General features: G+C 37.6%; 1 protein-coding gene across 2 annotated transcripts; it reads right to left on the reverse strand.

Annotated features, from left to right (window-relative positions):
* Positions 1–326: 326 nt before the first annotated feature.
* On the reverse strand, positions 327–11,446 carry LOC107205950 (DNA mismatch repair protein Mlh3). 2 transcript variants are annotated; one of them, XM_033515248.1, is made up of 10 exons: positions 11,354–11,446; positions 11,027–11,131; positions 8,960–9,032; positions 8,244–8,315; positions 7,177–7,285; positions 3,932–4,091; positions 3,243–3,266; positions 2,961–3,042; positions 1,537–1,688; positions 327–818 (listed from the first exon to the last, which is right to left on the reverse strand). In XM_033515248.1, exons 2-10 carry the CDS (start codon positions 11,042–11,044, stop codon positions 741–743), a joined length of 768 nt encoding a protein of 255 aa, XP_033371139.1. In that variant the 5' UTR covers positions 11,045–11,131; positions 11,354–11,446; the 3' UTR covers positions 327–740. The 2 variants fall into 2 exon arrangements, with proteins under 2 accessions (XP_033371139.1, XP_015486589.1); XM_015631103.3 differs by lacking the exons at positions 11,027–11,131; positions 11,354–11,446 and having other exon boundaries at positions 8,960–10,827.
* Between the last annotated feature and the right edge of the window lie 263 nt (positions 11,447–11,709).

The raw sequence follows: 11,709 nt of genomic DNA on the forward strand, positions 1-11,709 counted from the left end.
TGGTTTCTTTAGCAGTTTTACCAGTGTAGTGAGTTGCTTGCACTCACTACATGATGCAGTAGCAGGCTTTACAGTGTGCTTTCACATGTGAATGTGTAGGAATCCATCAAAAGTTGTCTTCAAAATCGGTATTTAACTATTTAGTTATCTCTGTGTGGCTAGGTGGGGATTTAGAAATCTCTCACTCATGCACACAAACTGCAAGGAGCTGGAGAAAGCAGCTGGGTGTGTCATTCATTGCCAAGTGTTTCTTGATCCTAAGCTGGCCTATATATACTATGAAGCTGGTTGATCCTCATTCCAAACACTGCTATGAGCCCAAGGAGTGAGTTTAGCGTGAACTTTATTAAGAAATACCTTCCTATTTTCAACATACGGTAAAATACACTAATTAAAATTCCCCTCTCTATTACACAGAATTATGCTATGCTTGCAGAAAAGTGCTTTACCTTAGTAACTGCAAGTGGCTGCAACTCCTTGTACCCAACAGGCCAGCACTGACATAGGGCCCAGACTTACAGCACTACTCCTTTATGTTGAAAATGCTTCTCCAGGCTCCAAGCGTGGGCTCCTCCTGCCATGTTCTCCTGGCTGGTCTCTTTGGTCAGTAGTTGGAGGAGAGCTTTGGTGACTGCACTGGCTTAGAACTTGGCTCCATACAGGCTATTGTAGTCTTAACAGCAGGCTTCATGGATCATACCAGTGCTTCTAGTGGTTGCAGTTCACATTCTTAACTTTTTTTAAATAGGTTCTTTTTTTTTTCCAAAGAGCTGCCATGCTCGTGCCATCTTCCTCAGTCTAGTCAAATTAGGTTTAGGCTGGAGGGAGAAAAATTAAGAAGCACAAGTCATAACTGACTAAAGTTTCAGTGTTTCCATACTCTTTGCCATAATACATTCATTTCCAAGTTAATATCTAATTCAAAGTCCCACCTGACTTTCAACAGAATCCAATTTAATAACAATAAAGCATAGTACTAGCAAAGGGGAGGAGTAATGATTTTGTTTTAAATGTAAATGTAACCTGATTTAAATATAATTTAAATGTAACTTTGTCTAGTGGAACGCAGCTAGATGATCTTTAAGGTTCCTTCCAACCCAAACCATTCTATGATTTTATAATAAATATGGCTATTCCTATGCTTTATCCCCATTTGATAGCATCTTAAACTTTGGGAAAGTAAGCATTTGCTTAATTAGCATCTTTTCCACTAGCAGAATTTCAGAACTTCCATGTTTTCCAAATTTTACACTTAAAAATTGCAAACACTTTAAATGTATGCTTAACCTTAAGGACACTATTCAAGGCAGTGTGACTATTCAAATAATATATAGTAAGATCCTTGCTAAAGTGTTTACAGGACAGATGGCTTATATCCTAAAATCTCATTTTATTGATAACAATATGTAAAAAGTCAAGTAATATAAGGCCAGTGGTGATGGTTTCAAACTGGACAATCCTAGTTCTAACACACATACATGATGTGCCTCTGATAATGCAGAACATGGATTACCAGAGGTGTGTCCCACACAGTACCTGTTTTTCCTGCTGTAGATGGTCTATGTCTGCAAGAGGCAGCATTGAAGGTCTTCCATGAGCGCACTGGAAGGGTAGCTTACAAGATGACAAAGCTTCAATAAGCCTGCAGCTCTCCTCCAAAGTCAAATGCTCATTAAACTTAATAGCTCCTGAAAAAGACAGACATTCTCACCCTTGCTGCCAAAGAGGACTCCACTTCCTTCTACAGCTGTGGTTTTCAGTGTAAACAAGGCATGTCCCAAAGATTACCTGAGAGGTAATGCCTGCAAAGGCAACCCAAAGGCTGCAGTGTGGCAGACGGGGCTTAGCTCAATTAAAGAGTCTGCTCTATTAGGAGATCATCTTTCCATGGCTTAAACTTTTATGTAGCCCAAGTCTGATGGAAGGTAAGATTATTACCTTTTGGTGTTTCAGGTAATGTTGCAAGAGGCAAATGGGCTTTTTTGTGTGTATGTATTAGAGCTGAAGCTGGAAACAGTTCACAAATCAAGAAGTATTAAACCAAGACAACAGTCAGTAACAGTTTCATAGATTTTAGTGGTTCTTTTTAGTGGCTGCCAGGACAGGTATCACTTCCAAGATCAAGTGTTAGCCCAGCCACTAAGTCCTTTCTTACAAGTGAGCACTTAAAGACATCCAGAGGAAATTCAAGCATAACATTAAGGTGTTATTTCAGAGGTGTTTGCAAACTTTTGCCTTCACTGATGCACAAGACCATCTACAATATGCTTTCAGCCATGGGACTTTTTTAGACACAAAAACCCGAAACATATTGACTGCCAATTGTAAACAGAGACACTTGAGAAAACAGATACTTCTGGTTCATGTTTGCCCTTTCAGTGTGATCTTGTTGATACTGCATATAGCACAGGAATTGCAACAAGAGGCTGGAGCTACTGCAGTCTACACCAGTAAGGCTGCCTCCTTGCCTGGTCCTGGAAAGCAACAGCTCCCTGAGAAGATGTACATTTTTACTGCACTCCTTCCAAAACTACTTGAACTGTTGCAGGCACACTGAAACACTTGGGATACTTAAAGGAAATTAAAAATTTGTAAAGAGTGGCTAAGTGTTCTTTCCTGCATGCTTTCAAGCAGATTCCAGCACCTTCCCCCTTGGCCCATCATAGAACTGTTATTTGAATGGTTTAGAGCTCACGCAGATGAATGCATCTCAGAGCTGTATGTTTTACATGAAGATTGGGAAGTATGTTAGGCCCATACATTATTAAATTGGGGGAATAGTGCTTATTCCTCAGTGCTGTCAATGAGCATTATCTCCTCATCCCTAAGAAAAGAGTCTTTAACCCTGCAATAGCTGCAAACAATCCAAATACTGCCCCAGAGAGGATGTTGTATAGAGAGAAAGGTTTGAAAAAAAATAAAAAAAGAGAAAGAATGAAAGAAAAGTACAGTTTCCCTACCATGACAGGCCTGTGAAGCCAACACCTTCAGAAACGTCAGAGGCAGTGTCCCTCGTGCTCCTCCTCTTGTGGTCTGCACTAGCTAAAAGCAGTAAGGGAACATCATGTTACTTTCCATTTAATATGAGAAAAAAGAACTGTAACACAAAGGAAACTAAAAATGAGAAAAAGCTAGGGGATTATCTTGTCCACTCTCTCATCTGAAACTCAATATGCTCCCTTTGATTCACACAGTAAGCTTTGAATTATTAGAGTCAACTCTAGAAGTAGACAGGCACTCACCTCAACTTGTTCTTGAATAAGCTCCTAGAAAGAAAAAAGGTAATGTCATCAGTTTCTATTTTTCCCTTCTATCCCCCTACTTTGCTACTTTACTATCTACCCTACTTTGCTCACATCTGTGTATAATTTAATGTGTGACTGCCAGAATCAGAAGTGATGCTGTTGGTAGTACACTGACCACCATGTAAAAGATCTAGGTGGAAGTCCTGATCTCCCACTGCAAGTAATCACTTCAGGAATTTCTCCCTCAAACTGCAGAAATCTGAAACAGGGGTTTTTAGAAAGCCCCATTGCCCACATAGAAATTTCATGGAAATAACTAATATTGCTAATACATAAATATTTGTTAGGACTTATTCATTTTACTATTCCTTCATTTAATAATTTTTCTGTTCCTTCAAGCATTTAATGTCCATTCAAGCATCCATATGCAGTAAACTGTTGAAATATCTTTTCTATATACAGTTTCTCTTAGCTTCTCCATTAGTCCAAGTCTGAAACAGTCTTCTATCATTTCAGTTCTAGTTCAGTGATTTCAGTTTTGGGACTATTTAGCTGCTAAAAGGGATGGCACTCACAAATGCCTGGGAACTTCATTGTCTCCTTCATAACAGATATCCTGTAACACCCTGGGCCATGAACACAGAACAAGACCTACTATGATAACTTCATCCATATCCATGGCTGACCTCCACAATACTTTTAGTGATAGGCTGTCTTTTGCGTCGTAATTCATTGGCTTCTCTTTCTATAAAACACATTGGCACTTTCCTCACAAGTATCAAGGATTTGTTTGTCTCAGGAAATGATAATTCAAGACCCAAGTCCTGCAAATTTTTGTAGCAGCATCTGAGGAAAAAAAACAACAGAAATAAGACATGAATCACTGTATCTATGACTCCACAGCATATAAATATTTTTGTAGTCCACATATATGGTTTCCTTATATCATTTCCTGTAACAGTTTCCCATCTCAAAATCCATGCATCATGAGATTCCAAGAAATTTTGCCCTTTCAGCTTACATTCAGACATGTTTTTTCACTCCAATCAACCATGCATTTTTCATGTTCCACAGCTACAAGATCTAAGAGTTCCTGTATTATGTGAAGAGAGGCTTTATTTCTAAATCTATAAATTTGCCTTTTCTGAAGATGCATGAGATGTCTGGTTCAACATACAAACATTCCAAATATTGAAATTACACAACATTAAGACTACTTTAATCTAAAAGAACTGTGATTTCAATTGACATGTATTAGTAAATACTTAAAATGGAAAAAATATTGTAAGAAATTTATGATGGTTTAATGAACTTTATATCCTGTTAAGCAAAGAGAACACAGGAAAGAACAACCTCTAGTTAATTATGACATATGACAGCCTGAGGATGGAAAACTACACACAAAAATGAGATTTCACAGACAGAGGAGAGCTTATCTTCAAAATGAAAACAACTGTAACAATATATACTTTATTAATTCAGGGAATATTCACTGAAAACAAAGGTGGTAAAGGTTAGTTCTAGACAAGAAATTCTTTGGACAAAAAATAGAAAGAAGCCAATATAAACTTACATAAATTAATCATAAGAATAGAATTATTAGCCTCCATATGAACATAGCTTGTGAAATTCTACTCAAAAAAAGAAGGCATGCATAGCCTTCAGCAAGCACACAGAAAGACAAAAAGCCCATTGTGAATGAAAAGACAAAATCCAAGCAGCTATTGAAGTCAATTGGGCTTTTTTGGTTTTTTTATTATTATTATTAAGAGAAAAAATAAAGAAGGAAGTTCAAGAGAGTCAACAGAACAATGCATTACTACAATGCTTAGTAGACAAATAACAGAACCAAAGCTGCAGGTGAACCAGAGGTCCAGTTGAATGATTAAATTGCAAGCATAGCTGAAGTGAAAGTTCTTTTAGACAAGTTAATTTATTTTATTACACCAAACTTTACCACAGAGTACAGTCATAGTCTAACAATACCAATAGCAACAGAATTTAGATTTTCACATAATACTTTTAATTCATAGCTTTTTTGTATTTGTAGTCTCACCAAGCAATTGCAATGATACTGAAAAATATTTGCAAAAATTACAAAGGGATGAACTGCTAATACAGACTGAAAAATTACTAAGTCACACAATAAAACTACTAATAAGCCAGCACCAGTAAGCTTCTTGCTGAAAATCACAACTGGCATTCCTTTGTGCTGAATATTCAATCAGTGTCCTTAGAAAAAACACGTTTTTGTAGAATGTTTGTGATTTACTTGATGAAAAAAAAAAAACTAGCTCTCAGAATTTATGAGCTCTTTCAAAAACCCTTTAATGCCACCAACTTAAAAGTAGATAAAAAAGGAAATGCAAAAGGTTGTCATGGATAGAGAAGCAACATCTATGATGTAGAGACTACGGAAGCAAGGTATGCTGGCAGCAGATGGTCAGTGTTCAACATGAGTCCTGATCTGTATCCTCATGATTGTTTATTAATGATGTGGAAAAGAAGAGGCATGGTCAAGCAAGCAAATTTGTAGAAAACACAAAATTATTTAGGTCAGCTGAGACTAGAGACAAAGTTGAACTCAATCAGAATTTAAAACAGGTAGAAAAATGAAGAATGGAATCAGTAGGATGAATGAAAAATGGGCAGAAGAATTGACTTTACTGCTCCTAAAGACAAGAAAATACAAATTATCAGAAGCGATTTAATCTATTTTTACTTTTGGCTGGCTTCTATATAAACAATACAGATTCAAAAAACAACCCCCACTACTACTCTGTTTCTTTGTCATGACCATCCACAGACAAGCAGCCCTTGCAAAGCAGCGGTAGCCAAAAAAGCAGACAAAATATCAGGTGTGAATATAATAAACAGAAAATACGGGCACAGCTGCAAAGCTACTGAATCAATCAATGGGGTTCTCCCACTTGGTATATTGTATTCAATTTTAGCCATCCATTCTCTAAAGTAGATCTATTAGAAATGAAAGATATTCACAGATGAGTGCAAAAATAAATCGAAGTTGAACAAGAGGCATTACAAATATTGTGACATTAGCAAAGTCATCATTGAGAGGTGGGAAATACAAAGGCATCCAAATATTACTGAACGACGAACAACACTAAGCAAGTGTATCCCTGTAATAGGCAACAACAGGACTGGATCAGCAGCTGTTGAGCTTGCCACAGGAATCACAATAAAAAAAAAAAAAAAACAGTAATGAGGTAGTACTGACAGAATTTTAAAATTCAGAACAATGCACTGAAAAAACCTCACAAATGCATGTGGCAAGTGACAGGGATTTGAGGGAAAGAAAGTTTGATGAGAGTCCAATAGGTCTGCAACAGTCTAACAATAAACCTGTTAGACTTTAACTTTTGACATACAAAAGTTAAATATCCCAATTGTAGCTAGGTCACCATTCTGAAACATTTGGGAAACACTGTTCATTAGTTACTCTTGGCAGTCACCTAGGATAAAGGAATGTGTTTTTGAAGGATTCACAATACAGACTTTCCATACCCCATCCTCCTCTTCTCAAAAAGTGCCTGTAAAGTGCCTAGGTCGACACGCTGGGCACTGCACTCCTTTGTGCACTCCCAAGTCCTGAGCCCCTGACAGGAGAGACTGTTGGAAGCTGCTTTGGCAGTCTCCTGGCCCACACAGGAAGGTTTACTTTCCCAGGGAAATCAGAGCACATTGCAAAGGCACAGAAATGGCACACCCCAGGGTTTTGTCTTGAGATGTTGTAACAACGTGCCTAAGAAGCATATCTATTTCCCTCAGTACAGACAGAGCCAATTGGGCTCTGCTCACGAAAGAATCAACAACTTTTCTCCTGGATTTCATGATAACCTGGCAATATCTAAAGATCTTCCTGTTCAACAGAGCCATCCCCAAAAACTGAGAGCTATTTGTCACTACTAACCGTAGAAATCTTCTTTGCTCTTCTGTAACTTCAATCTCTAAAGGGGGAGAGATGGAGGACGACAGTATTTTCTTCTTGCCACATGCTGCAGCTTCCTTCTCATAGGAATCTGTGAATGAAACATTTAGAAGTATCCCTCTTAAAATATTTACGGAGGCATTACCCTTAATGACCCTCTGGTTTGGCATGTAATCCCCTGCTTGGATTAAAAAGTGACCACAGAATGCCTTGTCTTGAAACTTGTGGAGGACTGGGAATGTCACAAACCAGACATCCAGTCTCTGGGGAAGGGTTGGTTAATGCCACTTTGTTTTTTCCCACCAGTTCCAAAAAAGAGTCACCCTAAATAGCAAAAAAACCCACTGATATATTTGGTTCAACTCAGAGAGAACAATTTTTCCACAGAAAAGTCAGATGGAGTTAAGTTACTATTCATTAAGCATTTCTCCCTTCAGTCTTTACCTTTTTTCAGTACCTGACCAAAAGGAGCAGAGTTCCTGGAACACTCTGCAGGAACTGCACAATGTTTGTTGATGTAAGAGAAGGTCAGTGATTTTTAAGTACTTGATGGATGGCTATTGTGCTTTTTAACACTGAAACCAGTGGCTAATGAGCTTACACAGAAGACTATTATCCCTTTGCAAACAGTAAGACTGTGGAAATTTTAGGCTTTAAGCACAGTATTCAGCTAAAAAACAAATGAACCAAATGAACTGGGCTCTTTACTCAGCATCCCATGTCTTGTTCTTCACAGTATAACCACACAAACTTATTGGTGTTGTTCTATTTCCTCTTCATTGTTTTTCCTATCAGTCTTCCTGGTCTTTCATTATGTCAGGACTATTTTAGTTCAATAGCTCTGTGGGTAGGGAATATCTCTTTTATTTTTGGAAAGGCTGTAAGAATTTTCAGCTGCCAGTATTATGACTGCTACAGATACTGAATGTCTGCACTCTTCTGGGCATCAGGATGAAGATGACACACGGATATCCCATCAGTTCTCTACATCCCACAGAATTCATTTGTACTTTTATGTGCACTGATTATCTTTGTTTCTTAGACCTCACCTGCAATCAGCTGCTCCAAGCGGATCCGTTCATGAGCTGCATGCTGGTCCACCAAAATCAAGAGGTTTCCATCTAAAAATGTACCACAACAGATGGGAAATAGGCAACTTTGTACCAGACAACTGTAAGGGTCAGGAAGAATAACCACTTCCCAGAGGCCACATTTAGAAGATAAGTATCAGCTTGTTTCACAGAAACAAAGTGAGGAGGAGGCTGTGTTGGCAGAACATAAAGTTACTAGAGAACAGAAATTCAGTGGTCCAAAATGGTGGTTAAATTAGGTAATTAAATTGGGTCAGAAAACTCATGTCTATTGACATCTTCATCTAACTTCAGAATGAGAGCTGAGGTCACCCATAAACTGTTCTGTTTGACACAGTCTTTTAAAATGTTACAACAACTACATTTTGAATGCCTTTTTTGTACAGCTTCAGAGAGCTTCAACAATGAGTATCTTCCAGACACTGTGAACAGAGCCTGAAAGATATTAGCAATTTGATACAATCTATTTTTATAACATTAATCTGAAGGCGGTAGGAACACTCAACAATGTCCAAAATAAAGATAAAGAAGATCCAAGAAATTTCAAGCAAAGACTAAGATTTTCCTCTCCTAACAATATCATCCCAAGGCAAGAAGAGATTACAAACAGGACAGTGCTCCCTCTGCAGTCCACTTGACAGCCACCTCAACTTCATCCTATTAACCAGTCTTACCTGCCTTTTTTTCCATTCCATTCCTAGTGTTAATTAAACAAGCGATAAATTTATTGTCCACTTGCTGAAGAACCTGTAAGATACTCATAAAACTCATTACAAAGCAGTAAAATTATTTTTAAAATAAAGGTAAACAAAAGAAACAACAATCAAAATGGATGAAGACCAACAAATAGCTAGTAAGATGATTAGAGTACTGGAAGCCACATCTTTCCTAACCCAAAAGGCCTAGCAAAACCAGACTGAGAAGCTATATAGTTATTCTTTATAAATACAGTGGGAGACTAAATATGGAAAAGGCAGAAAATATTTAAGCTAAAAGATAATACTGGCAGAAGGTCAAATGACCATTAAATGGTCATGAAACAGTTTAGTCTGGATCTAAGAGAAAGTTTCAAAATATCACCAAAAAAAACAAATCTGGATAAACTTTTTCAAAGATAATAATAAGGGCATGAGCACTAGCTGTTCTAAGGTGAATTAAATGGTTATGTACAAACCTCCTTGAGTTGGGAATGAAAGCTGTGCAAAGTGAGTCTGAGTAATTGATTTGTTGATATCACCAGAAGAGAATGTAAACAACCTTTTTTAACCTGCTAATCATCTGCAGAGAAAAGGAAGCAATTTTCCCCTTCATTTTTTGATGTAGATTTTGCCTCTGTGACTTGATTCCACTTTCCCCTCAAGCCTCAGAAATCAACCAGAGCAAGAGGCAATACTGAGATGATGTGCACAATGCTTTCAGTATCTTAGTGTTACATTTCAAATATATAGATATGGTTTTATGGAGGAGTTTCTCCCAATGTCACATAGATAGCTCACCCTGAATTCTGTTTCACAACATGTGCATTGTTCACCTGGTAGGTAAAAATTAATAGATGACTATTTCTTTGCAGGGATGCAAGACTAATGATTCTTGTTTATTCTCTTCCTGTTGCAGGATGCAACATTTTCTGATTTAAATCTTCTGTAGAGAGATTCTCAAAATTGCTATAGGACACTGAAGGCAGTATTTAGTTTTTTCAGAGATAGGAAGTTGTAATTTCCTCTAGTTTTGCCTTCTTAAAAACACAGAAAGGAAAACATGACACAGGTAATCACAGAAACATTCAGTAAGTTTTAAAGAACTGTTCTTATTATGAGAAAACAGACAAATGCTACCTTCCATTCTCCATCTTTCCTCTCTTGTCTTTGTGAAACAAAACCTGTTCAGTACAGTAACTTTATTTACTCCTGTTATTCATGCATTCACAACATAAGTAAGGGAATCGTTTGGATCCTTGTCCACCCTGTAGATGAACATTACCATGCCTCACACAGTAAGAACCTGCAATCTCAAAGTCAGCAACCTGACTGTGTAAGAGTAGTGCCAGCTGGACCTGTAAGCCTTCTATCACTGGGATGCAAGAGAGGGAGAGAATTTGGCATTTCTACCCAAGCAAACCATCAAATATGTAAGTTGAAGGCATATATTTACTTTAGCTTTTAAGCTAACACTCAAAATGTTAGATTAAAAAAACACCAAAGTAGTAAAACTTGATGTTGTTAATCCACTTTTAGAAACCACTTTCAAGGGCACACATAAATCTTAGGGTGAAATTTCAAGTTTTTCCATTAAATCTTGGATTTGATTTTGAAATCACCTTGCTAAGGAATTAAATTTCTAAGGTAAATAAAAAAGGAAGATACAGGACATAGATTTAAGAGAACTATGAACTAAGAAAATTACTACAACAAATACAAAATCTGTACTTTGACCTATCACTTAGTTAATAATGTTTCTAAGCAGCAGTAATAGGGCTATCTCTTGATTTTGATTTAATCATACTAGTCAAGTAGTTTTAAAGTGACTTGAAGATAGCTGATTAACTATGAGATGATACTAAGATATGGCATGGCACACATGTCTGTTGGTATCCCACATGACCGAGAATTCCGTTAGTGCTTGTGAAAATTAGGAATATTAACTCTTTCCTGGGTACTTCTTTCCTACCAGGTAGAAACATTAGCAAATCCCATCTGCTGAGTGGGAATGGGGGTGAAAGCTAGTAATAGATTATATTGTACCTGCATTGAATGAACCATGTCTTTGGTGAAACGGTAAGGATACAAGATATTGTGAATTTTCACAGCCAGACTGTCGGCTTGACCGCTGGTCACATCAACTGCAATCTGTAAAAACAGGGTTCCACATTAAGGAAAGACCCAACAATAGGGCAAAAAAACTCCAAACACACAGAGCAAACACTCCAAATGAACTACCTTTAATAAAAACTGGAAATAATCCCGCATTTCACAAACCAAGCTTTCTACACAAGAATAACATCAACTAAAAAAATCATCTGGCAATTGCTCTGCTTCTATCCCCATGTATCTTTCCCATCTGGCTATTACCTGCTGATTTCAATGTGTCCAGCTGATTCCAGGTACCTATCAAAAGCTGAAGTTAATTACCAGCCTACGTGAGCTCTCAGGGGACGGCATTACAAAGGATGTATTACCCCAGAATGAGTCAGAGCACACGTCACCGCAAGAACTGCTCCCTTCCAGAAACTCACCAGCAGGTGGTTTGCAACTCCATGCCTATTGTTTGCAGGTGGAAATGGTTACATACATATGTTTACACACATACACAACATGAGGATTAAAGATAATGCTACCTCATGACAGCAAAGGAAGTTTTTCCAAAGGCTCCAACATTGTTTCCCTCCCACATGCTGTAATCCTGCCAAGCTTTAAAAACAGCTATG

The sequence above is a fragment of the Parus major genome, chromosome 5 (assembly GCF_001522545.3).
Source record: "Parus major isolate Abel chromosome 5, Parus_major1.1, whole genome shotgun sequence".
NCBI lineage: Eukaryota > Metazoa > Chordata > Aves > Passeriformes > Paridae > Parus > Parus major.